Source organism: Meriones unguiculatus, chromosome 4, assembly GCF_030254825.1.
Source record: "Meriones unguiculatus strain TT.TT164.6M chromosome 4, Bangor_MerUng_6.1, whole genome shotgun sequence".
Classification (NCBI taxonomy): Eukaryota; Metazoa; Chordata; class Mammalia; order Rodentia; family Muridae; genus Meriones; species Meriones unguiculatus.
The window spans coordinates 69,530,328-69,543,277 of NC_083352.1; the positions used below are offsets into that span (position 1 = coordinate 69,530,328).

At 45.6% G+C, this 12,950-nt stretch overlaps 2 protein-coding genes and 1 long non-coding RNA gene across 4 annotated transcripts; 2 read left to right on the forward strand and 1 right to left on the reverse strand.

Annotated features, from left to right (window-relative positions):
- The first annotated feature begins 60 nt into the window (after positions 1 to 60).
- Positions 61 to 6,111, forward strand: Fut11 (fucosyltransferase 11). Its single transcript, XM_021643018.2, has 3 exons — positions 61 to 823; positions 908 to 1,533; positions 3,193 to 6,111. Exons 1-3 carry the CDS (start codon positions 116 to 118, stop codon positions 3,338 to 3,340), a joined length of 1,482 nt encoding a protein of 493 aa, XP_021498693.1. The 5' UTR covers positions 61 to 115; the 3' UTR covers positions 3,341 to 6,111.
- A 1,183-nt stretch (positions 6,112 to 7,294) lies between these two features.
- On the reverse strand, positions 7,295 to 12,894 carry LOC132653655 (uncharacterized). 2 transcript variants are annotated; one of them, XR_009591432.1, is made up of 4 exons: positions 12,778 to 12,860; positions 10,659 to 10,759; positions 8,602 to 9,114; positions 7,295 to 8,029 (listed from the first exon to the last, which is right to left on the reverse strand). It is a non-coding gene; the product is annotated as an uncharacterized LOC132653655 (long non-coding RNA). The 2 variants fall into 2 exon arrangements; XR_009591431.1 differs by lacking the exon at positions 10,659 to 10,759 and having other exon boundaries at positions 12,778 to 12,894.
- Positions 8,742 to 9,933, forward strand: Chchd1 (coiled-coil-helix-coiled-coil-helix domain containing 1). Its single transcript, XM_021643006.2, has 3 exons — positions 8,742 to 8,876; positions 8,973 to 9,091; positions 9,638 to 9,933. Exons 1-3 carry the CDS (start codon positions 8,753 to 8,755, stop codon positions 9,749 to 9,751), a joined length of 357 nt encoding a protein of 118 aa, XP_021498681.1. The 5' UTR covers positions 8,742 to 8,752; the 3' UTR covers positions 9,752 to 9,933.
- Positions 12,895 to 12,950: the final 56 nt, after the last annotated feature.

Sequence of the window (12,950 nt, forward strand, 5' to 3'; positions counted from 1 at the left end):
GTGACGGAGAGAAGTTAACGCATGCGCTGCGTGCCCCTATGGCGTAGGACCTGGTCGGCTACCCAGTCGCCCACAGGGCGGGGTTTCGTGGTGTCCGAGTGGGTCCGGTGAGAACATGGCTGCTCGCTGCACCGAGACCATGCTAGCCGCCCTGGGGGTGCTCAGTGTCTATGCGGCCAGTAGCCCCGAATCCCAGGCTTCGGGGAAGACGGGTAGGGAGGCAGAGTGGGAGGAGCCTTGGGACGGCACGGTTTTCCGGCCGCCGGCTGCGCTAGGCGCAGTGGGGGTGGCGCACGGGCCGGAGTCCTCGCCGCCAGGGAACGCGGAAACGGCGGACCTACCGGTGCTGCTATGGTGGAGCCCAGGTCTGTTTCCGCACTTCCCAGGCGACTCGGAGCGCATTGAATGTGGCCATGGCGCGTGCGTGGCGTCCCGGGACCGACGGGCGCGCGCCGACCCGCGGACGCGCGCGTTGCTCTTTTACGGCACCGACTTTCGGGCGGCTGACGCGCCCCTACCGCGCCTAGCGCACCAGAGCTGGGCGCTCCTGCACGAGGAGTCGCCGCTCAACAACTTCCTGCTGAGCCACGGCCCGGGCATCCGCCTCTTCAACCTCACGGCCACCTTCAGCCGGCACTCGGACTACCCACTGCCGCTGCAATGGCTGCCCGGAGCCTTCTATTTGCGCCGCCCTGCGCCTCCGCTGCGGGAGCGCGCCGAGTGGCGGCGCCGCGGTTACGCGCCGTTGCTCTACTTGCAGTCCCACTGCGACGTGCCCGCAGACCGGGACCGCTACGTACGGGAGCTCATGCGCTACATCTCGGTGGGTGAGAGAGTGGCGTGCCGGGAAGGGGGTGGGCTGGGCGAACGCGGCACCTTGCTAACCGCGGTGCTCTGCCTCGCTTAGGTGGATTCCTATGGTAAGTGCCTGCAGAACCGCGAGCTGCCCACCGAACGGTTACAGGACACAGCCACGGCCACCACCGAGGATCCAGAACTCTTGGCCTTTTTGTCCCGCTATAAGTTTCATTTGGCCCTGGAAAATGCCATTTGCAATGATTACATGACAGAAAAACTGTGGCGCCCCATGCATCTGGGTGCTGTGCCTGTTTATCGTGGATCACCTTCTGTGAGGGACTGGATGCCCAATAACCACTCCATCATCTTAATCGATGACTTTGAGTCCCCTCAAAAGCTAGCAGAGTTTATTGACTTTCTGGACAAGAATGATGAAGAGTATATGAAATACCTGGCATACAAGCAACCTGGGGGCATCACCAACCAGTTTCTTCTGGACAATCTCGAGTACAGGGAGTGGGGAGTGAATGATCCCATGTTGCCTAACTACCTCAATGGCTTTGAGTGTTTCGTCTGTGACCATGAACTGGCTCGGCTGAATGCCGAGAAAGCGCATGCATCCTCCCCTGGGGACATTCCTTTCCCTGAGCCTCACATTGCCCAGACCTCACACATGAACTGTCCAGTGCCTACTCCTGGCTTTGGCAAAGTCGAAGAGATTCCTGAGAATGACAGGTAGGGGTTGCTGGGATGCCCTGAAGCTATCACATTACTTGTTTTCTTAGCGTGTAGGGCACTGTGAAAAAGATAAAGATGAATTCTGGCTGTGCTAGAGATTAAGTCCTACATGCCAAGAGAATACTTTTCCACCCAGTCAAACACCTCAGCTCGTTCAGAGCATTTTGAAAGAAACCCCCTCCCTGCATTTATCAATTAATCAGACATACTAGAGTGTCACTCTGTAGACCCAGGCTGACCTCAAGCTTGTGATCCTCCTGTCTCAGCCTCCAAAGTGCTGAGATTACAAGAGTCAGCCACCATACTCATGAAAAGCATTTACATATTTTTTGTGTGAAGTCAGAGCCTTGAGTGTGCTAAGTATGCACTCTACCATTGAGCTATGTCCCCAGCCGTCCTTTCATTTCTATATGTCCTGATATAGTTCATATCCTGATTTATCCACTCTAGACAGAAATGAAGGAATGCTTTCAATAGATGTATAATTGGTAGTCAGTGTAGGGGAAGGGGAAATTAGTTGAAAGCAGAAAGAAGGTGTGCATGGGAGATGGAATGGGAAAACATTGAAACCACGTGCAACAAGCTGCCACAATTGATTTGAAAAGGGATTACTAGAATAGCTCGGAGAAAGGGACTGCCAACAGTGGATGGGCCCAGAGGGCTGCTTACAGTGGGGTCTTGATGGTGGAGTCTTTCACTAAGAATTTATCAGTTTATGCTTAACACACACTTACTAGAAGAAAAGCTAAAGCATTAAGGAAATAGCCAGGGATGGTAGTACATACCTGTAATTCTAATGCTAAAGAGACCAAGGCAGGAGAATCTGGAGTTCAAGGTCATAGTCATCCTTATACACTGAATTTGAGACCGGCCTGGGCTGTTTGATACTCCTGTCCCTCTAACAAAAGAAAATTCAGGTTATGCCTTTTTTTTTTAAGTTTTATTTATTATTTATACAACATTCTGCCTGTATACCAGATCTCAGATCTATATATGGTTGTGAGCCACCATGTGGTTGCTGAGAATTAAACTCAGGACCTTTGGAAGAACAGGGAGTGTTCTTAACCTCTGAGCCATCTCTCCAGCCCCATGGTTATGCCTTTACATGTCACTGCACCTTTATTTAGATTTTTAAATAATGGTGAAAGTCAACACCTTCTAAAAGGCTCCCTTGCTTTCCTCTAGAATAGTACCATGCTCAGGACCCTTCTGCAACCCTTTGTACTTACTCCACATTTGAGAGCTCTAGGCAAGTCAGCAGTGTCAGCTACTTAGGTGTACTATGATGTCTTCATGTTTATGACCTACTTCTGTTCCTTGGTCTAGTATTAGTTTTACTCCATATCCCCTTTCCTTCACAGAAGAGCCCTGTCCTAGCCAGAGGCCACAGTATCTGCTTAATGTTTTGTTGTTGTTGTTTTTTCCCCAAGCCAGGGTTTCTCTATGTAGCTTTGGCTGTTCTAGAACTCTCTCTGTAGACCATGCTGGCCTGGAACTCAGAGATCCTCCTGCCACTGCCTCCTAGGTGCTAGGATTAAAGGTGTGTGTCACCACTGTGGGACCTATTTATAGTTTCTTTGGAAGCACTTGAAGAAGGTAGAGTCTGTTGCTGCTGTGGCTCCCCAGTTCACCACCAGTCCTGTTTTGTCATTTCAGCTGGAAGGAAATGTGGCTACAAGATTATTGGCAAGGTCTCTATCAGGGGGAAGCTCTCACCACCATGATCCACAACAACGAAACCCAGCAGAGGAAATTTTGGGACTATGTACATCAGATCTTCATGAAAAGGAATAAAAATCTCTAATTTCCCTTACACAGTAGCCTTTAGCTTGGAAGACTTAAGGAGATGGCTTTACCATTGCACCTAAGGCATATCCACTGCCCTCCTTTAGTGGATGTTGTCTACTCTGGAGTGATTCTGCTCTGCACCGGGGATGGAGTGTTAGGCAAGTACTCCCACCTCTCTACCCGAAGGGAATGGAGCCAGTATCTCAGCTGTAGTAAGAGAGCTTCTTAAAGAGAGACAGAAGCCAGAAGCAGCCATTTCACTCAAGCACACTTCTCATAGCTGTAGCCATTTCATCATTTCAGATATGGGCAGGATGGGTCAGGTTATGAACTACAGCTTCCATTATTTAGTATCTGTAAATAGTGTTCATTCCTCATTTTACTTTTCTTATCAGTTATAATACTGGTGAAGAAGCAAAGCGGGGGTGGGGTAGGGCAGGTTATTCTGCTTCTCTGCTTCTCTTTCTTTTGAGATTGGTCTCACTGCAAGGCCCAGGCCAGCCTCCAGCTCCTGGGCCTAACTGACCATACTTCCCCAGCTTTTAAGTAGCTGGGGCTACAGGTGTACAGCACTATGCCCAGCCCTGTACCCTTACTGTATTGAGCTTGTAATCCTACCCCTAGGGGAGACAGAGGCAGGCAGAGCTCTGAGTTCAAGGCCAGCATGGTCTACAAAGCGAGACTGGGACAGCCAAAGCTACACAGAGAAACCTTGTTTCAAAAAAACAAAAAACAAACAACAAAAAAAACCCTTGCATTATCTTTAATATTCAAATGTCTTTTATTTTAAATAGCTCTTTTTTGCTTGCTATCTCCTGTAGATGTTGGGAAGATGGACAAACATTTCCATCATTCTTACTGCTTGGTTTTCTTATTTAGGGTATGTTTGGAATTCCTTCTCTCATGAACAGATTAATTAGCTAATATGACACTGATGTCAGTTCAGTGTATTGCAATATTCTAGGGCTGGATAGCTCTATTCAATTCATTACTCATATTCTCTTACATTCTTCCAGGCAACTGTATGGTGCTGAGTCACTGGTTTTTGTGATCCTGGGAAGGCAAGTTCTCTACCAGTTGAGTTATAGCTGACCTTAATACTGAGATTTTTTTTTTTTCATTAAAGCTAGCCCCAAACCCCCAATTCAAACAAATTGAAGAAGGCAAAGGATTTAAATCACCATTAAGTGGCTAGCTAAATGAAAACTTTAGGTTTGGGGCTGGTGAGATGGCTGCACTGTTAAGAGCATGGCTGCTCTTCCAGAGGGCACCCATCCACATAGCAGCTGACAACTAAATCAAATTCTAGGGGGGATTTGATCACTCTTGTGGCCTCCATAGGCACCAGGCAGAAATGTGCTGCACAGACATACATGTAGGTAAAACAGCACCCATATATGTATACAACAACCACAACCATAGTTTTGGAGATGCAAACCAGCTGCATGCTGCTGTAGATTGACCAGGACACAGGAGCTTTTGCTGGGGGATATAGGAAAGAACACCATGGACCTTAGACCTATGCTTATTGTATTAGTTAATTTTCATTTGAAAAGTCAGCTTATCAGCATATCTGACTAAGCTACAGATAGCTGTGAATCTATATATAGATATGCATGCAGTGTTAGATGCTGTAAGCAGCCAGGCTTCATAGTGACATATAAGGATGTGACCAAGAACAGCTTTAACATACATGGAAGTAGATTGCTACAGTTTTTGTTTTTGTTTTCCCATCGGGTGTGTTTTGCTGGAGATGGATCTCAAGCCCTGTGCGTGCTAAGCATTTGCTCAGGCTCTGCCTCTGAGTTATATCCCCAGACCTTTATTTTGTTCTTTAGTAAAAAATGCCTTCATAGTAGCATGGAGATTGTTTAACCTGTTTTGTTTCTTGCAGAAAAGAGAGAAAGATGTTTAAAAAACACCTTAGAAAGGTGGGTCCATGAGTGCTAGGCTGGCTTGGGCTACAATAGCACGACTGTCTCAAGAGAAGAAAAAGCATAAAATTTTATAGTATAGATGGGCATGGTTGCGCACTTTTAGTTTCGGCCTTCCAGCACTTTGGGAGGCAGAGGCAGGTAGAGCTCTGTGAGTCTGAACATCATAGTATTCCAGACCAGCCAGAGCTATATGGTGAGACACCCTGTTTCAATAAACAAACAAAAACAAATACCATAGTCCAAAAGAGTCCTAGAAGATCCTGTTTCCGAGGGTATCGTCCATTTCAGTGCAGGTGACGATACCTATAGCAGAGTAACCACTACGAAGTGCAAGCCTAGGTCAGAGCTCAGATGTCATCCGTGCAGTGAGAAACGTGATGGTTACACAGGATGTAAGGGTCCTCTCCAATTCACCAGCTCACTCCTTTAGCACTTTTATTCACAAAGTGAGCTGGCTGTTCATGAATGGTTCTTGTTGGACAGTCAGGCTTCCGGGTTTCCTCAGTGCTTCCCAGACACTGTTTTATCCCTATCATTATGTAAACAATCAAAAGACCAGGACAAATCGGGTGCTTCATTTCCACAAGGGAAAGAGCTGTGAATAACCACAGAGTATTTACCAAAGAAAAAGCTTTACTTTCCATACGGAAAAAGCAGAGTGAAATTTTTCCGGTTTGGGGCTCAGCTGCAGTGTATCCAGCAGCAAGTATTTACTGCAGGTTCTGGAGAGAAGTTTCTGATAGTCTTTTATTTACTACCAGAGTGGAAGGTAGAACACAAGGCTGATGGCAAGTGTTACTATTTTTTTTTCCAGTTTCATCTTATATAATAAACCTTGTTTTTTTTTTTTACATAGTGTCTTCTACCTGGTTCCTTTTTTATTATACTTGTTCATTATGTGTGTGTGTGTGTGTGTGTGTGGTAGCTTGTATTATCCTGTGCATGTGTATGTTAGAAGACAACTTGGAAGAGTCAGTTTTCTTTCTACTATGTGGTTCTAGGGACTGAATTCACCCACTGAGTCATTTTGCTTGCCTCTATTTCCTTATTTTTTTGGGTTGAGGATGATAAAATTTGAGACTTGGAAGAAAAAAAAAAAAACCCAAAACAATGGTAAACAGTTATCTACTATTTTTCCTTTTTTGTTTCATCATTTTTAGTTCATTTAAAGAAAAATGATTTTTTTTGTTGTTGTTTCTTTGAGGCAGGGTCATGGTATGGACCCCTTGCTTACCTGGTGCTCATTATGTAACTTAGGCAGGCTTCAGACTCCCAATTTCTTGGATCACAGGTGTATGCCATATTTGGCCTAACAACATTAATAATCAATGGTACAGGTAGAAATGAGCCCTTCAAAGTGGATGATGGAAACCAAATCTTAAGTAGAAGAGCCAGAGACACTGAATTGTTGTTGAGACAGGGTTTCTCTATGTAGCTTTTGCTGTCCTGGACCCATTTGTAGACCAGACTGGCCTTGAACTCACAGATCTGCCTGCCTCTGCTTCCTGGAGTGCAGGAATCACAGGTGTGCGCCACTGTGTCTAGCTTCCAGAAACGCTCGTAAGCACGGAGCTACCTCTCCAGCCTGAGCCACTGTTTTAAAGTAGGTGTTGGGGTAGATCACAAACATTCAGTTCACACTGTGACGGGTGTTGGTAGGGTGTGACTCTTTGGCATGAACTGAGTGTTAATCCTGAGATTCCCCAGAAAAACCAACTCTACCATTTTGGGCCAAATTTCAAGTAAACTTTATTAAATATTAAATACTGACCAAGAAATGGACTTTGGTGGGGGCCATTTCCCACCTGACAATGGCCTCAACCCAAGGCACGTGACTCAAGAAGAAAAGCCATCCATGTAGGTTATCAAGGGAGAATTCCAAACACCTGTGGAAAATAATTTCAACACAAATTATCCATGCAAGTACATCTTGCATGTAGACATTATATAGTAGACATTATATTAAAAACTACCTGATTGTTGTGTTATGCCAGGTTCACAGGACCCTCAGAGATCACCAGGAGACGACTCAATGCAATTGCAAGAGAGCTTTATTATGAGAGCGATCGAACTCGGGACCCAAGTCTCACTGGCGCAGCAGTAGAGAAGTGGGACCCCGAGCTCTGAGTGAACATGATTTTTAAAGGGAAAGTCTGTGAACTGGGGGTTTCCATGGCAGCAAGCAGGGGGCACAAGCCTTGGCATTACAGAATTGGGTGAAGTTTAGCAGGGCGGGGTGACCTTTTCTGAGGCACATAATCACAATGGCTATTTTTCTAAACCATATCTGAAACATTGGGGAGAATTTTCCCACCCGATTCTCAACCGATTCCCATTGATTATTGCCAGGGAGTTTGTCTCTATTTTCTATGAAGCATTTATTCTGTTATATTTCCTAGAGGCTGTTGCTAGGAGAGTTAACTTTGTTTTCTGCCAGGTGTACATTCTGTGATATTTCCTGGTGCCTGAATTCAGTTCCCAGTCAAGATCTTTATTTCAAAATGGAGTTATATTCAGGCTATCTTAAGCTCTTCAGTTGGATTCCGATTCCATTAGCAGAAATGTTTTGGGAGTTCATTTGCAAATGCCATGCATAGGAATCCGTAGCACAACCTCGGTTCTCTGTCATTTTTTTTTTCTTTCGAGGCAGGGTTTCTCTGTGTAGCCTTGGCCGTCCTAGACTCGTTTGTAGACCAGGCTGGCCTCGAACTCTGCTGGAATTACCGGTGTGCACCACTGTGCCTGGCTGGATTCGGTTTTTCAAATAGCTGAAAGTCAAACAGTAAGTCTGATAAATCAGCCACAACAGGAGGTCCATAAATAGAAATGATCTAAATGAATGTAATAACGTTAAGTGTTATGTACGTTATACATGTCATAACCCTCACCCCACAGTGCGGTAACGCCAAAGGAGTAAACAGCAGCTACACAGCAGTTGTTTTTAAGAGTAACCACTCTTTTGTTTAATGTTTACTTTGTTTTTTCGCGACAGGGTTTTTCTGTGTAATCTTGTCTGTCCTGGAACTCACACTGTAAACCAGGCTGGCCTTTAACTCACAGAGATCCTCTTTCCTCTGCCTCCCGAGTACTGGGATTAAAGACGTGAGTCACCAAGCCCGGCAAAAGCAATCATTCTTACAGATTTGTTAAAACAAAAATCCTTTCCAACCCAACATCCTTAACTCCAGCCCCAGGGGTTCCGACGCCTTCACCAATGCAGCATTCACGTGGCCTCCACACGGAGACGCACAAACAAGTCGCAGCCTCGGACGTGGAGCCCACGCGTCCGCCCCCGACCCGAGCCGGCAAAGGGGCGGCACACACCCTAGAGCACGCTAACCTGGCGGCGGCTGCCCCCCCGGGGTTTGAGCCGACCCACTCGGCGGAGTCAGGATCAGGAAAGCGCGCGCGCAGCTGCCGGTGCACTCCCAGCGCGTTAGGGTCAGGAGGGGTCACGCACGCCGCGGAGGCTACTGGGAACGCTGTGCAAAATGGCGACTCCCAGTTTACGAGGCCGCCTGGCGCGATTGGGGAACCCGAACAAACCTGTCCTGAAACCCAACAAGCCTCTTATCCTAGCTAACCGCGTCGGGAACCGACGCCGAGAGAAAGGCGGTGAGCACTCGGAGCGGGGGTGTCTGGGTAAGCGCGGGGCAGAGGTGTAAGGAAGGTCGGCGTGTTGCTGAAGGTACTCCAGTTCTTCCTCTCCAGAGGCAACCTGTATCACGGAGATGTCGGTGATGATGGCTTGCTGGAAGCAGAATGAATTCAGCGAGGAGGCGTGCAGGAAAGAGATCCAGGACTTCTTCGATTGTTCTTCCAGAGCACAGGTGACAGCTGGCTTCTGGAGTGCCTTCGTGGGAAGAGAAAGGGGAATACAGACAAATGCTTCACACGGTCTCGTGTTAAGTTATGGAAAGAGCCTTTCATTCATCTGGGATTTTCGCACTCTAGCCAAAATGAGAAAAGCTAAGTTGTGACGGTGGTTGAGCTTACTAATTTATACCTAGATTAATAGCTTCGGATGATACAATCATTTGTAGATCCCAAATCCTTTAAATGCCGTTTTTATTCCTTTGGGTTCTCTCTCTCCCTCTCCCTCTCCCTCTCCCTCTCCCTCTCCCTCTCCCTCTCCCTCTCTCTCTCTCTCTCTCTCTCTGTGTGTGTGTGTGTGTAAATGCATGCATGTTCGAAGATGCAGGGGCACATTTGTGGGCACGAGTGCTGGTCAATGTCTAGAATTTTACTCCATTTCCTCTTCCACTGTATTCTTTGAGGTAGGGTGTCTTGGGGTTTGGAGTATTAGAAAATGTATGGGTCTAGATCGGAGTAAATTGAAGAACTGTTACTATTTTTTTTTTCTGTTGTATTTTCAGGAAGCCCGAAAGATGAGATCAATTAAGGAGACTCTGGGACAGTCTGAGAGTTTACCTCCCCACAAAATGACCAGGTTGTTACAGAGATTTCCCAGCAAATCTCACCTCAGCTGAAAATGGAGAAACATTTTCAATGAACTATCATTTCTGAAAGCTCTGCAGAGGCATGTTAAGGATGTTTGCATTTGCACTGCCGTTCATTTTTGAAGGGTAAATTGAGGCAAAATACTGAATTTTGCTCTTGTGAATGAATCATGTTCTGGATGCTGTCTTGAAATAAAACCCTCTAAAAAGAAGTTGGCTGTTACTTCTAATTAGCTACTCTTCGCCATACCCGACCCCCATCCTGAAAATGAACTTGGCCTTGGCCTTTCCCAGCCTTAGGCTAGCACCCAACCACTGAGCTAACCCTTAACATCACTCACTCTCTTTCTCTCTTTTTTTTTTTTTTGGTTTTTTGAGACGTGGTCTCTCTGTGTAGCCTTGGCTGTCCTGGACTCACTTTTGTAGACCAGGCTAGCCTCAAACTCACAGAGATCCACCTACCTCTGCCTCTGCTAGGATTATAGATGTGCACCACAGAACCTGGCCAGCATACCCTTTCCTGAGACACATACTCTCCCCCTAGACCCTGGAAGCTCTTTAATTCCTGATATGCTCTCTTTTCTTTTTTCCTTTCTTTTTGTTCTTTTGAGACAGGGATTCTCTCTATAGCCCTGGTTGTCTTGAAACTCTGTAGACCAGGCTGGCCTTGACCTCAGAGATCAGCATTCTTCTGCTTCACAAGTGCTGGGGTTAGAGTCATGCTCCACCACTTCCCAGACCAAATATGCTTGCTTCCTTCCTTCTTTCTTTCTTTCTCTTCTTTTTTCTTTCTTTCCTTCTTTCTCTCCCTTCCTTCCACCCTTCTTCTTCCCTTCTTCCCTCCCTCTTTCCTTTTCCTTTCCTTTCCTTTCCTTTTTCCTTTTTCCTTTCCTTTCCTTCCAAGCCTGGCTGGGATTGAAGGTGACCACCACCATACCTGGCTCCAAATGATGAACAAGAATGGATGGCTTTCTTTGCCTTTCAAGTCCTTCATGCCATTTAGTGCTTCTTTCAGATACATGAGGATTGGTGAAGTACCTGTGTATGCAGAGCTTTTTATTTTTTTAATTTAATTTTTACCATAAACTGTATTCAGTGAGTGCATGCTTCACAAATAGTATGTCCAAAGTACTTGCTGAAGAAAGTGCATAAACTGATAACCCAGAGGTTCTAAGATATGTTTTGTTTGATTTGTACAATTTTTAGGGGCTCAGAATTTGCTACTTTTGTAGAGGACTGACATTGGGTTCCATAGCAACAGTGATAGGTGTCTCACCAGGGGACCTGATGCCTTCAAGTATACTTACACAAAATAAAGTTTCATTGGGTATGGCATACATGCCTTTTATCTCAGCATTTAGGAGGCAGGCAGGCAGATCTCTGAGCAAGGCCATAAAGAGTCCCTGCCTCAAAAAACAAAAAAATTAAATCATTTTTTTAAAAAGTTGCTTAAGAAAAAAAGCCTGGTAGTGGAGAACACCTTTAATACGAGCACAGAGGAAGGCTGATTTCTGAGAGTTTGAGGCCAGCCTGGTCTACAGAGAGACTCTGAGGACAGCCTGCTTTACACAGAGAAGCTCTGTCACAAAAGCCCCCAAAACAAGTTAAAAAATTAAAAGCAAACATTACCAATGAATTAAATACTCTGCTCAGTCTTGCTTAATGAATAAATAAGCAGTACTATGTTGTAGAAAGGGGATACTAGACTCTTAAAGGTTTCTCTGCCCCCTGCTAGTTTCCAAATAATTGATATGAAGGGACTATAATTTACTTTCTAAGCTTTAAAGTACTAGAGCTGGACAGATTTCAGCCCTCTAGTTATCTTGTCTGCTTCCCATCCAAAAGGATACATGGCACCAGACCAATTCCTAACGGTACTGTGTTGTAAATTGTTCCGTGATGTGCATGCCTGTAATCCCAGCACTTAGGAGGCAGAGGCAGATAGATCTGTGACTTTGAGGCCAGCCTAGTCTACAAATCTTTTGAGTCCAGGACAGCCAGGGCTGTTACACAGAGAAACACTGTCTTGAATACCCCAACCTTCTTTTTTTCTTTTCTTTTTTTGAGGATAAAGTTTTTTCACTTCCCCTCTGACAACTATTTTTTAAATAATCAGGTAGAGCCGATTGTCATCTGTCTCAATATTCCAGTGACTTTTTACTTAACTCTCCCAAGTGGTAGAACTAAGACTTGGTAGGAAATTAACTTCATTGTAAATTACTGTTTATTTGTTTTCTTATATTCTGCTATTTGCTGAAAAGTATTTACTGTCCTCTGATAGTTGGAATAATTGTGTAGGATTCTATGTATGTTTTGCCCCTTCAGGCATAGTCTAGATAACTTTCTTAGTAGTTGATAGCATTAAATGTGATAAAGAAATGAGAATTCTCCATGGTTTAGTGTGACAATTACTAAGGTAAAGAAGGGTCTTTCTTTCTTTTTTAAATTTAATTTAATTTATTTATTATATATACAATGGTCTGTCTGCATTTGTGCCTGCAGGCTAGAAGAGCACCATATCTCAGCAAGGTTAGGCTCAGAACCAAAAATGAGTTAAATACCCGCCCATTCTTGGTGTATAATTTATAAACAGTACTATGTTACAAGTTCGTTTTATTAAGGCCTTGATAATTGTGTTTAAACCTAAGTAATTTGTAATTCATAAATAATCCGGCGAAGTGGTGGGCGTCCATGGACTTCACTAGACTGACAAGAGGTCTACATCGCGCATGCACGCGCCGTGTAGGCAAATTAAAAACCCCTAGATTCAAAGGCAGTGTGGAGGAAAAGAACAACCATTCCTGAAGTCAAATCAAATGATTTCTTTCCTGGGGCTCTCCTTTAGACTATAAAGTGGCTGGATTATGGGCTCTGAACTGCAACTCCCAGGAGGCGATGCGGCCTCGGCCTATCCCGAGGGGGTGACAAAAACCTAGCGAATGGTCACTGCACTGTCCTCTGACAGCTAACTATTTTCGACATGAACAGCGGCTGTTTCTTCCTTGGGGACATTACGGGCACCAAGTAGTTGCTGGAATCTGAAGCTGTTCGCATACCTTTGGGAGCTGGGTGTGAGGGTGGGCTCTAGAAAACAGCAGGCAATGAACACACGTGTCCCCTACACCCGCCCGTACGCAGTCCGGTCCCCGAGCACGCGAGGGCGGAAGTGGTGATGGCCGGCGCGGCCGGAAGTTCGGATCAGCTGATGGGGGAGGCGGCGCCGCAGCCG